The sequence below is a fragment of the Peromyscus maniculatus genome, chromosome 1 (assembly GCF_049852395.1).
Source record: "Peromyscus maniculatus bairdii isolate BWxNUB_F1_BW_parent chromosome 1, HU_Pman_BW_mat_3.1, whole genome shotgun sequence".
NCBI classification, from domain to species: domain Eukaryota; kingdom Metazoa; phylum Chordata; class Mammalia; order Rodentia; family Cricetidae; genus Peromyscus; species Peromyscus maniculatus.
In genome coordinates this window covers 114031594-114048354 of record NC_134852.1, presented here as the reverse complement: position 1 = coordinate 114048354, position 16761 = coordinate 114031594, and the positions used below count along the sequence as shown (strand labels likewise).

The 16761-nt window shown below is 36.1% G+C and overlaps 1 protein-coding gene across 1 annotated transcript; it reads left to right on the top strand.

Annotated features, from left to right (window-relative positions):
• The first annotated feature begins 15317 nt into the window (after window positions 1-15317).
• Window positions 15318-16277, top strand: LOC102928667 (olfactory receptor 51F1). Its single transcript, XM_006993339.3, has one exon. It carries the CDS (start codon window positions 15318-15320, stop codon window positions 16275-16277), a length of 960 nt encoding a protein of 319 aa, XP_006993401.2.
• The last annotated feature ends 484 nt before the right edge of the window (window positions 16278-16761 follow it).

The following is a 16761-nucleotide window of genomic DNA, read 5'->3' as shown; positions in this document are numbered from 1 at the left end:
GGATTGCCATGGTTTAAATAGATGGTCACACAATTTGAAAAGAATCAATTTCATCAGTTAAAAATACACATATTTATTCCATCTGAGAATCTCTTTATTGAAAAATATACTTTTTAGAAATAGACATATGTTCAAAGTCCTGTCTGAATCAAAAACTATAAAATAAATAGAAAACTTACAACTCATTCACTATTTTATTTGTAACAAAGATGTGAAGAATTACTGACATGCTATTAAGTTTTAGAGAAAATAAATTTAATTTCCATAATTCTCAATGCTAAATATAAAATGAATACATATGCTTATGAGCTTATTTAATAAAGACACATAAATGCTAATAATACCTGCTGTTGTTAAAAAGACTGAGGGCTTTCTAATTTTCCTTTTTGCAAAAATCTTTTTCAAAATTCTTCTTCAATTGCTGCCATTTAATTTTTCTATGTAAAAAATAATTATGATAAGGTTTACATTGGGGCTGGAGAGATAACTCAGCAACTGAGAGCACTGGCTGCTCTTTCAGAGGACCTAGGTTCAATTCCCAGCACCCACATGGTAATTCATACCTGTTTGTGGCTGCTCCATTTCCAGGGCTTCTGACACCCTCACATAGACATACATGCAGGTAAAACACCAATGAAAATAAAATAAAAATAAATTATTAAAAAGGCTTATTAAAAAAAGAGAAAGTTTACATGACCTCTGGTATATAGACACATAAAATAGGTATACAAAAACATTTTACTGATAATAAATTACAAAAACATTTATTTTAAAGGAGTTCTTTGAGATATGTAAAATTTTGCTACTTATTAAAGACGAGAAATTTTGCATACTAATGAAGGACACACATGGTTTAAGGCTTTGGCAGTACTGGAAGGCAATGGAAACTGTTGGGACCCACAGAAGAATGTTATGTCATTGGGGTGTGACATTTGAGGGGGCGTTAGGAATCCCAGCTCATTATTTCTCTTGCCCTGCAAGCTGATATGAGGTGAATAGGCCTCCAGCAAAGCCTCCTGTCATGATTAATCGACTCAAAGCAACAGAGACAGGTGAACAGGACCTGACCTCTGTATCCACTTGCCAAAGTAGGATTTTCTTCCTCTTTATTTGTATCTCAGGTGACTTGTTACAGTGATGAAAATCTGACTAGAATAAAGCAATCACACACACACACACACACACACACACACACACACACACACACTTAAAAATGGAATTTTAGGTGTGTATTATTTCTTTAATTAACCTGAAGTCTAGGGGACAGGGATTCATTCACAAGTGGCCTGAAACACTAGAGTGACTATTAAAAGGCAAGGATATTATACTGAGCAGTGATGTATTGAGCATTCATAGGCAAGGGGGAATATAAACCATGCATTTCGCTCAGATTTTATCTTCTAGTCAGGAAATAGATGTGAAAAACAATACAAATGGAATACATGTCATGCCACTCATGCAGTGACTCTAGACATTAAAAAATGAATGAAAAGTTATAAATGAAACCCAGAATTATTATTTAAAATAAAAAAGGTGGCTATTCTGGGTCTTATAAAAAAGTAGTTTTAATTCATCAAACACATAAAAGTAGGAAGGATGTGTGAAATAGAGGACTCAGCATTTGCAAAGATATGAGCCATGAGAGTTCTAAAAGAAATAGTAATGTGGTTACAGACAGACAACTATCCAGCAGAGTCCAATACAGTGGCTGAGTTCTGAGGAGCTTGGGTTAAGTTTACAGGATATAGAGAGATCCCTCACTGTTTCCACCAAGAAATCCCGAGTGAGGTCAGAAGAGACATCCTGATGGAATTCTTCAGAAATCTTTTTCTCTATCTCTCTGTCTATCTGTCTCTCTCTCTCAAAAAAGTTTCTAAAAACAATGGTATTTCTAAGACTAATCCAAACAAAATGCCACTCCCTTCTAGGGTATGCAAAAGGTGTGGCAAAGGCACATATTGGACCAACAAATGAAGATCAACAAAGAACAGACAGGGTAACACTTTGCAATCAGGAAATGTTTGGGGGAGGAAATGATTTTGAGGGGTCTATCACAGGCCCCCATGTCATTCCCTGTCATTGTGGGGGTAAATCCTTCCCAGAGCAATTAAAGGGGTTAATGCCTTTAATTAACCATACTGCTCTGAATGATAGAACAACATTAGAAAATAAAACAAAAGTTTCAGGAGAAACTATAAAACAAATATTTTAGCAGACCTCTATAAGTAAGTGACCAAAGACCAAAGAAAAAGGTATGAATAAATGACATTGTAATTTATTGGTCTTATAGACACAGAGGCAGATGTAATAATATTTGCCCCAGAATCTTGGCATTCAAATTGACCTCTTCAGAAGGTAAATGTTCAGCTTTCAGGGATTGGAACTTTATCTCAGGTAAAACAAAGCACAAGATGGGTTGAATCGAATATATAGGGCCAGAAGGGCAGAGAGGAAAATTAAAGCCATATGTGGATAATATAATAATGAATTTATGGGAGCTTGATTTGTTACAGCAATGATAGAATACCCAGATTAACATTTTTCCAATCTCAGAAATAAACCATAAACTAGCATATGTTTCTGGGGAAAATATTAAAAGGTATTATAAAGAATAGTCACCAACTATTCAGGTTATACAAAAACAGGGCACAACAGCTGTTGATCCTTCAAAGGTACCAACAGTCTTACCTCTTAAAAAGCTGATTGACAAACATGTCTGGGTGAAACGATGGCCTTTGACATCAGAAAAATTACAGTCCTTAGAACTGCTGGTACAAGATCAGCTAAACACTTAACATGTTGAGGAATGGACCAGTCCTTGGAATTCTCTTGTATTTGTTATTTAAAAGAAATCTGGAAAATGGAGAATGGTAACAGATCTAAAAGCTGTTAATAAAGTGATTCAGCTAATGTGCTCTTCACAGTCTGGAAATCCCTCGCCAACTCTTACCTAAGGGATGGCCTATTATAGTTATCAATTTAAAAACCTGTTGAATCACTACACATTTACAAGAAAAGGATAGAGAAAAACTTTCCTTCATGGTGCCTACTTACAATAATTCTCAGCCTCCCAAGAAATATCAATGAAAGGTTCTCCTACAAAGAATGTTAAACAACCCCATCCTGTGCCAATATTTTATATGACAGCCATTGGAAATGATTCATGTACAATTTCCTCAGTCTATAATTTACCATTATATGATGACACCTTATTAGCCAATTCAAATGTAGATACTTTAGGGAAAATGTTTGAAGAAAGAAAGAAAAATTTGCCTTGCTGGAGATTACAAATTGCTCCTGGAAAAAAAAATACAAAGAGGAGACTATTAATTTCTTATGATATAAAATAGGTCTAGAAAAAAATTCAACCCCAAAAAGTACAAATCAGGAGAGACCAATTGTGGAGTCTTAATGACTTTCAAAAATTGCTGGGAGACATTGCCCATCTAAAGCCCACTAATGGAGTAACAAATCAAGAACTGAATATGATCAGAACCTTAAAGGGTGACAAGGATTTAAATAGTCCAAGAGAATTATCAGCTGAGAGAGAATTGACTTTGGTTGAAAAGAAATTACAGTATGTAGATGTGGATCATTTGGGTCTGGAGCTTGATCACATCCTGGTTATTTTACCCTCTATATATTCTTCTACAGGGATTTTAATGCAGAGGGAAGATATTATCTTGGAATAGATATTTTATCACACAAACAGAGTAAAACATTGATGACATAAGTGGAAAAGGTTTCTGAGTTGATTCTAAAAGGAAAATTAAGATTTCATCAATTGATAGGAATGGACCCAACAGAAATTGTAGTACATTTTACTAAAGCAGAAATTTCCTCTTTCTGAGCAGAAAATGAACATTAGAAAAGAGCTCACAGTAATTTTTTGGGAGAGATTAACAACAAATACCCCCAAAACAAGAAAATTTAGTTTATAGGAAACTAACTGGATCTTTCCTCATATTGTATGGGTAATACCAATTTCTGGAGCCCCTACATTCTATACTGATGCAAATAAATCAGAAAAGGCAGGTTATATGTCAGCACATTTAAGTAAAGTAGCTCAAAGCCCTTATGATTCTGTCCAAAGTTATAATTATATGCTATTCTCATGGTATTAATGGATTTCACAGAACCTCTTAATATAATTACTGACTCTCAATACACAGAAAGAGTTATTTTACATTTTGAAACCACTGAACTTATTTTTGATGAGTCAGAATTAGCTTCTTTATTTATACAACTACAGGAACTAGTAAGGAATAGGTATTATTCCTTATATATAATACGTATCAGTTCTCACATGGGTCTGCCAGGCCCTCTAGCACAAGGTAATGATGAAATTAATCAGGTATTAATAGGAAATGTGCTGGAGGCCTCAGAATTTCTTTAAAAAAAAAACTATGTCAATAGAAAAAGTTTGAAAAGGATTTTCCCCTCACTTGAAATCAAGCCAAGGAAATTATAAGAAAATGTCCTACTTACTCCTTGTATAATCAAATTCCACTACCTGCAGGAAGTAACCCAAAGGGCACTCAAAGAAATGAAATTTGGTAAATGGATGTATTTCATTTTTCAGAGTTTGGAAAATTAAAATATGTATACCACACCATAAATATATATTCAGGATTTCAATAGGCAACTGCTTTGAGTTCTGAAAAGGCTGATTCTGTAATTACACACCTATTAGAATTCATGGCCATCATGAGAACACCTGTACAAATTAAAACTGACAATGGTCCAGCGTATGTCTCTAGTAAAATGAATCAGTTTTTTACATATTACAACATAAAGCATGTTACAGGTATATCACACAATCCTACAAGACAAGCAGTTATAGAAGGATCTAATCAATCTCTAAAATATATGCTAAATAAACAGAAAGGGGTAATAAAGACCCCCAGAAATAGATTTCATAATGTTTTGTTAACTTTAAAAATGCTAATGAGAAAGGAATAACAGCTGTGGAGAGACATCAAATAATAGAAAATACTGCTGAATTAAAGCATCCTGTATACTTTAAAGATGTGGTGACCTCAGAATGGGAACTAGGATATGTATTACATTGGGGAAGAGGTTTTGATTTTGTTTCCACACAAGAAAAGCTATGGATACTATCAAAATTGATAAAGATTAGATTTGAACAAGAGAGACCTCTTGATTAGAAGAGGTGATAGTTCATCAACCAGCATGACCATCCAAATGAAAATTAACTTATACCACTAACAAATGCTTTTTATGTAATCAGACATAACTTGCCAAAAGGGAACCTCCCCAAAGTTAGTCTTGGGGAAAGGTTTTTGTTTTTATCTTTCAGGAAAATGAAGGCTAAGGAATCTGAAGAACACTGGACAAATGAGACATCTGAAGAAATAGGATGAATCATCCAGATAAAATGTCCCAAGAAAAAAGAGTAAATTGGCATATTGATATACCACATTTCCAAGAGGATAAAATTTCATAAATCTTCCTAAATATTTGTTTCTGCTGTTCTCTACAAACATATAATGCAAATGGTCTTTTTGAAGTCCCAGTTCAATTAAAAATTAAAGATGGCTTTGGAGTTGGAGTGTGGCTCTCTCCTTCTCTAAACCCAAACATACTTGTTAAAAAGGAAAATCCAAAATCTCTGTCTTATGTCAGAAAAGCCACCTGATAGGAGATAGAAGAAAAACCAAAATTAAGAGACTATTCTATTGATGCTAATCTCAAGATCCTTTGGGTTTGTTTTGACTCTTGACAAATTTCTTGAGGTATGAATATTATATCAAAATTTATAAGATTAATATACTTTAAACTTTTTGTCATGATATTACTGGCCATATAGAGTACTAACTAATTCTAGAAAAGGGCTTCATCTAGCTTCCTGTACATGACTTCAGGTTTGTGTCTCTATCAAGTAATTACGAATTAAGATTTGTACTCTGGATATATATAACAAATTATGATCCTTTAAACTCTTTGAGATCTGCTGCACATGACATTTAAAATGTTTGTAGTGGACCATGACCATGCCTAAAATGACTTTTGAAGTCTCCAAAATGATGATGCGGCCCCACAACAAGGATTCTACCTAGGCTATGGTAATGCTACTAATCTGACAAACACCACTAAAGATTAGATTTGTCCTATAAACTGCTTAGGACAATTTCAAGGAGGCTAACTGAGATGATCCAGCCTTACAGACTACTTTAGCTAGGACTTGAGACAAACCCTGAACTTTCCCATTACACAGAGACTAGACAACAAATGCTATAGTTAGCTCCTCCAGGACTTGACAATAACCTAATTTTTTTTCAGGGTCTCCTAAAGATGCCATCATCCCCAGACAGCAGGAAATAATTTTAGGAATAAAACACCCACATTCTCAAGAGGTTGGATGGTTGGTTTTTTGTTTATCAGTGGGTTCTGGGTATTTGTCTTTGCTTATGGTGGTTGGTTACAAGTTGTTGGTAATGGTCAGGAAAAAAGCTGAACAAAGGAGTTTAGATTCAGGAATCTTGTTCTAAAAACAAAAAATGTGGATATAGAAATAGGTTAAAAAAGGTAAATTATTGAATCTACTTATAAAAAGCAACTACTAGTTTTAAATATTTTACATTGGCTTGGATTTTCGTATATTGGTACAAATTTAAGGTTATTTTTGTTATACTGCATATAAATTATGGAAATAATAGGATAAAAAGGTAAATTATTGAATCTACTTTTAAAAAGCAACTACTTGCTGGACGGTGGTGGCACACACCTTTAATCCCAGCACTCGGGAGGCAGAGGCAGGCAGATCTTTGTGAGTTTGAGGCCAACCTGTTCTACAGAGCAAGATCCAGGAAAGAAACAAAGCTACACAGAGAAACCCTCTATTGAACAAACCAAAAGACCAAAACATAAAAAAAGCAACTACTAGTTTTAAATATTTTACATTGATATGGATTTGTATATTGCTACAAATTTAAGCTTATTTTGGTTAGAATATACTATACATACATTTCTACTCTTGTTCAAGGTATTTTACCTATACAGCTCATCTAACAATGTAATTTAAATTTCTAGTCCTTGAAAGTTATTATTACAAACTATTTAGGATAATAAAGAAATGCAGGTTAGTAGTTAGTCACCTATTACGATCAAACTCTTAGGTATGTTTTCAAGATATATTTTAGATAGGCAAGTGGTCTTCAAAGATCTACAGAATATGGCATTTAAGATGTTTTAATAACATAGGTTCTTTTTTATGACAATGAAACATGTCTGCTCCTGGCAGCATCAGCCTACTTCAGAGAAGATGATGGACATCAAAGAAACCCCATAATGAGTTTACTTTCTTTATGGCAAAAGTTAGCCCCTGAGCAACTGCTGACTCAACTGCTGACAGTATGCAGGACATTGGACAAACAGAACAGAAAAGAAGTGACTGTAGAACTTTGCCAAGACAAGGTGGGAGAGTCCTTCAAAAGTCTTTCTTCACAGATAATTGTGGCAGATACTCTAGGCTTGTGGACCAAAGATGGATGCCCCAATGTAGCAGAGGAACCTTGGGTGACTGTCCAGGCAGCCAGAAATTTATATATCATTTCTTATTTTTGAATGTTGTTTGAGCTACACTTCCTGTTTACTCAGGTAATATTATATCTTTCTCAGGTCTCTGATGGAGCTGATAGTTATAGCTTTCCTTGATATAAGATTCAAAAAAGACACTCATAAAAGAGGTGCAAAATGTATAAGGTTGAGAGACATAAAAAGATAGTTTTGGGTTGGTAATGCATTGGGTTAGAAAGTGAGTTAGGTACAACACTTTGGACTCACCCAGACAGGATAGATAATGGAGTATTTTCTCTGGATATGTCAAATGCTAATGGACTAGACATTGATAATTTAATTATTGTTTGTATATATTAGTATAAAAGCTATTGTACTTATTGTTTTTCTATGTTAGTTAAAGCCTTTACTTTTTGTTTTAGACAAAAAGGGAGAAATGTTGTATGATATTTTGTTTGTGTTCTGACAAATAAAGCTTGCCTGGAGATCAGAGCATGGTGATAGCCACTAGAACCAGAGAGGCCCTACAGTGATGGCACACACCTTTAATCCCAGCACTTGGGAAGAGGAAGCAGGAGGATCAGGAGTTTAAGGCCACCCTGAACTACATGAGATTGAACCAGTCTCAAAGAGAAACAGAGCCAGATGGTGGTAGCTCACACCTTTAATCCCTGTAATAAGGAGGTGGAGACAGGAATATAAAGTGAGTAGAGACAGGAACACCCATTCAAACAGAGGATTTGTAGAGACAGGACACCATTTTGTCTGAGGATGCATAGAGACAGGATCACCCCCTTTCAGTCTGAGAATTTCATAGCGATAAGAAGTTTCTAGTGGTTGGCTGCTCTGTTTCTCTGATCTTTCAGCTTCCACCCTAATATCTGACTCTGGGTTTTTACTGTTAAGACTAATTAGGATCATGCATCACTTACTCTCTTTCTTTCTCTCATAATTCTCTCCTCTCTCTTATTACTTTGCCAATATCTTTTGATTTTAATTGTATGTGTAGAAATGGAAGATATATTCAGACCTACCCAAAGACATAGTGAAAAACTAATTTCTTACTCTGGATATAATTGACTTTTATGTCACATTTACTGTAATTGTACCAATTTTCCACCTAGAAATACCACATTACTTACAGATATTATCTATAAGTCTGGATTTGTGGATTATAAATATTTCTACTTGACTAAACTATATTAGCTAAATTTCATCATCTTAAGTTTAAGAAATTATGCATGTTTTTAGACATATGATTAATGGTTTCCTGATCTAAGAATTTCATATTCACTTGACACACAATTTTTGCCTCTGTCAAAAATAATACATGCTCATTACTTGTTTACTCACTGCAATGGATAGTCTTCTTCCTTAGATACTAGTATCACAGTCATCATCTGTTGCCAGCACTGTGAATAACCACCCACACTACCTACCACATACATGTACCTCTATGCCATTCCAGGGTGGGAATTGCACCAATTCTGGGTCTATTTCTCATTTTTTTTAGTAGTTTTCAAAGAAGTAAATTTCCTCATGACATTTTCTTACACAGTTACTTGGGATAATTTCCTCATCTACATCTCCCTCTCCCCATGTCCCTAACATCTATCCCCTACTTACAGCCTTCCACACTGTTTTCTATTGCTATTGTTACTCATTGATGTGGCAGTGCTAAGTACTTCTATGAGCCCCTTCAATTTTTCCTGGACTCTCTAGCTTTCATGAGGGAGGCGCTTTTTCACCTAACCTATGATTGACCATTTAATTGGCTGCTAGTCTGCAAAATCAAGTTCTGTACCTGCCACACTCATTCCAGACCTGTCTCATCCTCACTGTCCCTTCTGGTAGCTAAAGGTGTTCTGCACACACACAGCCTTATTTTCTTCCTCAATGTACCATTTTGTTCCAGTCATTACCAGCCTAGCTAAGAACAGCTGCAATGACACAAAGTATTTTGAGTTGATGCCCTGATCTTCATATTCTCCTGGATGCCCATCTGCCTAAACCTGATTGCCTCATATACCTACTGTGAACAAGTGACCATGCCTACACTGATACATGACACATCAGACCATATCCAGGTTCTCATGGCCTTTTCTGCGGTTGTTTGATATTGCCAATACAATAGGTGCTGTGTAGGAGAAACTGTAATTGGAGAAACTCTACCTAGTGTTTAGTGCAGGTGTTCATTTCTATGCAAACGTGCTATTGTGAATATACATGCTCAATTCTTTCTTCTCCCTTGGCTTTAGCTTCCATACGCTCAGAGGGGTTCCTATCATTCTTGTCAGTCTCAGCCTACTGGTTCTTTCCACCATTGAACCATCATCGGGGGCTAGATAGGGTCAAAGGTCCTAAAGTGTTAAAGTATGGAACTTCTGTTCCCTGATAGGGTCATGCTTGGCCAGGTGAGCAAGGGGCTGGCGCCAGGGTTCTGAGGGTCCTCAAAGCCAGAGACTGGGGCCTGACAGTTTCCCCAGACACTTAGGTGCAAAATGCTGTCCTTTCTGTACCAGCATGCACCTTGCAAAAGAGGACACTAGTGCTGTTCTGATCTCCCTGCAATCCGGATATCTGACGCTCTTGACTTATTTTCTGCTTTCTCGTTTGAGGAGTGTACAAGGAAGCTGTGATACTAATACACTCACTGACTTGGGTCATCAATCCTTGTAGCAGCATACCTTTTGACTATTTATTTTTCTCATTCCTGGTCCTCCCTCCTTGGAGCCCTGGAGTGGACCCAGCAAGAACCACTGGTCCAGTTCAAACTATGTCTTTCTGGTTTTTATAGGAAAGCATGGTACAGAGATTTTGTGGGAAACTTCCCTATGATAAAGTCATCAGCTTGAATTCCTTTGTTCTCATTAGTTGAGGACCAACAAAGTGTAAAGAACAAAGTTCATCATAATTTATTGTTAAATTTCATCCACAGATATTTCTGCAAGATTGCCTAGTGACTAAGTGTTCACCAAGCTCTTGGAGACCAAGCCCAGGAATCTTTAGCATGACAAGGGTATCAACTTTGAGTATTGTGCTTTAAAGCATTTATTTTATCATGATTTTACTAGACAAAGAACTTTTCTTAGAACAATGTATAAAAAAATTCACATTCTAGATTTTCCAAGGACTGCATTAACACATTAATTTTAATTGAAAAGGTCAAAACCTAAACCTAAAATGCTGAGCATTACTTTGAATCAATAGATAAAAGATAAAAATACTAGTTTCTATGAGAAAGAAAAAACACTGGGAAGTTTGTTTTGCTTCTGCATTCCACAGTGACGTTTGCATCTGAGTGTCAGATAGTAAGCACACCACATAAATTCAATTGATGCTATAGGTCAAATAGGAAGATTTCAATTCAGTACCCATACCTACAAAGTATGACATTTATAGCTGTATTAAAGGGTAATGGCAAAATTAAATGAAATGATTTTTGTGAAAGTAGGAATATAAGTAGTCTTCCTGCAACTATCCCTACACACACTAGCCCATAGAAATACGTTGATTATCAGGAAGATTGATAATTTAAATCTAACTCTGTTTCGTTTTGGAGATTTAGTCCATTTCTTTTATTCTATTCTGTTGTTTCTACTGATGTTAAGATAACACCATACACTAATTTTATAGTATTATAACGAAATGAACTACAAGTCAGTTGACCCATAGCAGTCAGCAAGCAAATTTCCATAGGATAAACCACAACACAGATAATCTACACATTGATGCTTTTCTGTGCACATCGAACTACAAACTTATAGTCTCAGCTCAGTCAAAGATCACTCATTCCAGATATGGTTTGAACATGGAATGTCTCCCCTGGGCTCATGGGTCCAAGGCCTGTTCTCCAGTTGATGGCACTCCTCTAGAGGTAGAACCTGGCTGGATGAAGTCAGTCACTGGGATTCTGTCCCTGGAGCTAATGCCCTTCTGTGGTCCAGTCCTGTCTTTCCTTCTTTCCTTTCCTGCTAACCATCTGATAATTTGCTATTCTCAACCAAATGATCCCACCATATTTCTAGGGCCTCAGCAATGGAACCAAGTGAGCATGAACCAAATAAATCCTCACTCTGTGTGTGTGTGTGTGTGTGTGTGTGTTTCCAGAAATTTGTAACTGTGATGCAACACTAAGGAGCACAGTTTACTAGAGGGTTAAACTCCATCTTACTTTCTTATATTTTTTTGATGCCTTGTGTGCTAGTGAAAGCTAGCCCATCCTACTGAAGAATGTTTTCTAATCATCACTATTTCTGACCACAAGAAGTGAGAGTGTTCATTTCTTCTTCAAACTGTCCTTAGGATAACAGATAAAATGCACAATTAAATCAAGGCCTTTCTCTACCCCAAGATCAGTTGAAATTAGCCAACAAGGCATTGTAGCAACCAATTTGCCCAGGAAACTGACTGAGAAAATGGTTATAAAATAGTTTATCTTAATTATATGACTAACAATTAGTGAAGGTCTAATGACTGGGCAGTAAGGTAGTGTTATACTAGGGCCCATTATATTTCTTCCTCTCTAAGATGAAAACTGTCACTCAATAACATAATTCCATAATTATTTTTATTTGTTATCTGTATTTTTTGTAAACTGTATGCCTTTGTGAGCTGTGTGCATTTGTATATAAGTATGTACACAGTTTAAAAATCATAGGCATTTGAATGATTTCAAGGTCACACTTTATTCTCAGAGTCAAATGATTCTTCTGTTTTATTCTTATTCTTTAATAAAAACAACAAACAACAAAATACATGGAAGTTTTAGCAAAGAGATGTGATAAATGGCTGGGGTTATAAATATACTAATTACACTGATCTGATAATGGCACCTTGTATACATGTGTTAAAGTACCACATTGTGTACCTTAGTTAAGCACACTTATAATCTATCACACTCTATTGCTGAAGACACCACATATCTGAGCCATAAAACAGAGAGAAATCAATGAGGTACTGATCTGAAAGCTTCATGTCTCCTGGCTGGCTTTCATTTATCTAGAAGATGGTAGGCATAATCTTACTCATATGTGAACTCTATGACCTGTAACAATGACTACCTTGGCAAGATATACCTACCATTGCAATAAAGACTCAAATGTTATGGGAGTAAGTAACCACTTTCTGATCAGATTTAAAGTCCTCTCAACTAGATAGAACCCATGCCTGGCAACATTAGTGTGGTCAATAACCTGTTACTAGATATGTCATAGGCCCTAAGGAAGAAGCTACTATTCTGCTAAGTGGTCTTAACATTAAAATGACTCATAATGCTATTGCTATACCTGTAGATTAGTGCATCCATCAACTCACACCAGAGAAGTTTCTACTTGCAATAGATGGCAATTAATACAGAGACAAATAATTGGTCAGCATTCAGAGAATAAGAGATTATGGAGTGCCGGGCGGTGGTGGCGCACGCCTTTAATCCCAGCACTCGGGAGGCAGAGGCAGGCGGATCTCTGTGAGTTCGAGGCCAGCCTGGGCTACCAAGTGAGCTCCAGGAAAGGCGCAAAGCTACACAGAGAAACCCTGTCTCAAAAAAAAAAAAAAAAAAAAAAAAGAGATTATGGAGTAATGAGTCCTAAAAGGGACATCTAGAGAGCAGCCTTATCCACACAACTCAGAGATCATCACAGAAGAGAGTGTGGAAACATTGCATGAGTCAGAGGTGGTGATGGATAACTACAAGGAAATAATGTTTATTCAGACACAACAGTGCACATGTGTACTCACAGTGAGTGTGACAGAATGCACCATAAAGAGATCACATCAATATGGAAAGTCAACTATTTATGAATGCTTTGCTTATCATTCAGTACTCCTGGGGACCATTGTTCACTTGAGATAGTAGCTTAAAACCTTCTGGGAGTCAATGGTGTTGCCTTGCATTTTTTACACGTTCCTTCTTCTTTGTCATGTTCCCCAGAGAAAACACATCTTGCATATAATTCCACAGTTCAGTTCAAACTTATTGTGAAATCCATAGGTCCCAGCATGATAGCCTGTCTGCTGGCAAAGACATAGAACTTTCCTGTTTTCATACAACACTGGTAAGATAGGTAAGGATACTCACTCTTTTGTCTTTGTATTTTGTTTATTATCTACACATAAATATCCAAACAGACTTTCATAAAATTCAGTAATAGTATACTCTACCCTACCCTTTGGGATCCATAAAATATTATCAAGCAGTTTGGAGCTACATATTGTAACTATTCCTCTCAGATATAGTTGAAATTAGAGATTTAACAAGAGAAAAATAGCATGAGAAGAATGATAAATTAAAAACACATCACAAGATTTATTAGCCTAAAGCAAATTTCATGATAAATTTGACTGAAAACTTTAACAAGGTGAGTAACATTGCTACTATTTGATTTTTAGTCATCCTATGAATCAATTAATTAATGAATGACATAATTTTAAATGAACAGGGCTCTGAAACACTTATGCCTGTAGAATCATTTGCCTGCCTAATTCTATCTTCTACCTTGTCTTCAAGTAAACATCCATCACTCCATACTTTTTGGAAACGAACAAAATCTACCCTTCATAATTCCCTGAGCGAACTATAGCTATTGAGTGAAAACTCCCTGGTATGACTTTCCATCAGTCTACCAACTTGACACACCCTAGTGTCAATGAAAATGCTTAACCTTATCTTTCTGGAATTACTCTCTTGTACTGTGTTCAATCACATGATGCTTTCAGACTTTTATATATCAATTGAATTCACTCGTTCTTTATGTAAAATTCATCACTGTCTACTGTATCTGTATCCACAGTTTATAAATTTGTATGTTTATCGAAATTCCCATAACACCTTTACATAACACCTCCATACCTCTTACAGCCTCCATTAGTCACAATCTGTCTCTATCATTGCCTTAACTGATAAATTTCTGAGAATGAAATTAACTATACCACCACATTTCACACCTATTCCCTAAGCCCTGTTGCAGTGTCAGTTTCAGTTAGCAAGTGCCCCTGCCTTTCTCATGATCACTAACATACTCTGAACTGAATGTGAATGTTTTAATACTTACTAATACTTACTAGACTTGGCTGCTCAAACAGTTCAGCTCTGTTATCCGTGTGTGTGTGTGTGTGTGTGTGTGTGTGTGTGTGTGTGTGTGTGTGTGTGTGGAGAAACTATTGTCTCTTTGTTTTTACAGTTCTCTTAAAGCATTCAGAATCCCCATGGCTTAGGAGATATAACACTTCCCCTAAACTTCCACAACAATCTGTCTTCATTATTTTTCTTTTAGTAGTCCACTCTTCTTACCTGTTCATCCATTCTGTGGAATTAAAATGATCTATTTCTAAAGATCTATGTCTGGAACATCACACCTGCAGGACCATTCCAAATGTGAACATCTTTAAATAGGTTTCTCTTGCTCACTTTAAACATAGCATATTCAAAATCCAATGCACTTGTTTTGCTGTGTTTTACAAACTGAGTCTCCCACAGTGAAACCTTCCTATTTTCTACAGTTCTAGAAATGAATATCTATGCACACAATCTGTTGTGAATTAAAGGTCAATGAATACAAAAATAAACATATAAATGTACAAAATTACATGAATGTATTTTCTTGGTTTAAAGATTGAAAAATTGCCTTTGCTAAATAACTCTAATGATAATTGCTAGATTAATAAATTTTAGTTTTCTAGATAATGAAATTTATTTCCTAAGGTTGTTTTTTTTTTTAATCAGAAAATTATGACAGTACAATTTGTTGCTTCTTAGGATGTGAGCATTGTAAAGGCAAATGCTACAAATGCAGGACAACACGGAATTCCTGAGCAATTTCACATCAAAATTACCAACCTTCTTGTTGACTGGCATCCCAGGTCTAGAGTCTGCTCATGCCTGGATCTCCATCCCCTTCTGTTGTCTTTATGCCACTGCCCTCTCTGGGAACAGCATGATCCTCTTTATCATTGTGACTCAGCATAGTCTGCATGAACCTATGTACTATTTCCTCTCCATGCTCTCAGCCACTGACCTGGGTTTGACTGTTTCTACAATGACAACCACCTTGAGGATCCTGTGGCTTCATGCAAATGAAATCAGTCTAGACATGTGTATTGCTCAGATGTTTTTTCTTCATGGGTTCACATTTATAGAATCTGGGGTGCTGGTAGCTATGGCTTTTGACCGTTATGTAGCAATCTGTAATCCTCTTAGATACACCACAATACTTACTAATTCTAGAATCATTCAGATGGGTTTCCTAGTGATTATGCGAACTATAGTATTAATAGTTCCCCTGCTTTTGCTCCTTAAGCCTGTTTCTTTCTGTAAAGTGAATACCCTTGCCCATTCCTACTGTTATCATCCAGATGTGATTAAGTTAGCATGTTCAGACACTCGGGCCAACAGCATATGTGGATTAATTGATCTCATTCTGACCACAGGAGTAGATACTCCATGCATTGTCTTGTCTTATGTATTGATCATTCGCTCTGTCCTCACTATTGCCTCCTCTGTAGAACGGTACAAGGTCTTCAGCACCTGTGTGTCCCACATTGGAGCAGTTGCGATTTTCTACATCCCTATGTTTAGCTTGTCCCTAGTGCATCGCTATGGTCGGTCAGCCCCCAAAGTAGTCCATTCAATGATGGCCAACGTTTACCTTCTTTTACCCCCTGTGCTCAACCCAATCATCTATAGTGTGAAAACAAAACAAATCAGAAAGGCTATCCTTAGTTTGCTCCTTGCAAAATAAACAAAGATTACCCTTTACTTCTGAAAAACCTGGTGTGATTTTCTTGCTGCAAAAACAACTGTGGTTGGAGATTCCCCATTATATATGTGGAGTTTTCAAGATTTTAATTTATTTAGCAATGTTTAGTGAATATTTAGGTGTTTTATGTTTCAAATACAAGTATACTATGCTTTCCCAGGAGTTTTAAAGTCTAACCAGGGAAATGTAAATAATAATGAAAACATAAAACTATTATTCAAGTAACTGACATTTCCTGATAGTTTTGTGTTAGATTTTCTACTAATGGCCCACAAGACATTGTCTACCTATTCTTCAAAACAGCCCAACAAAATACATAACATTATTTAAAGAAACATTTAGGCCATACATCTATCATGGAGAAAAGTTGAAATTTTAATCTATGATTCCCATATCCTAGACACCATGCTCTGTATTACACACTATGCCAAATGTACCCAGGGGAGATACGACATGGTCAGAAGTA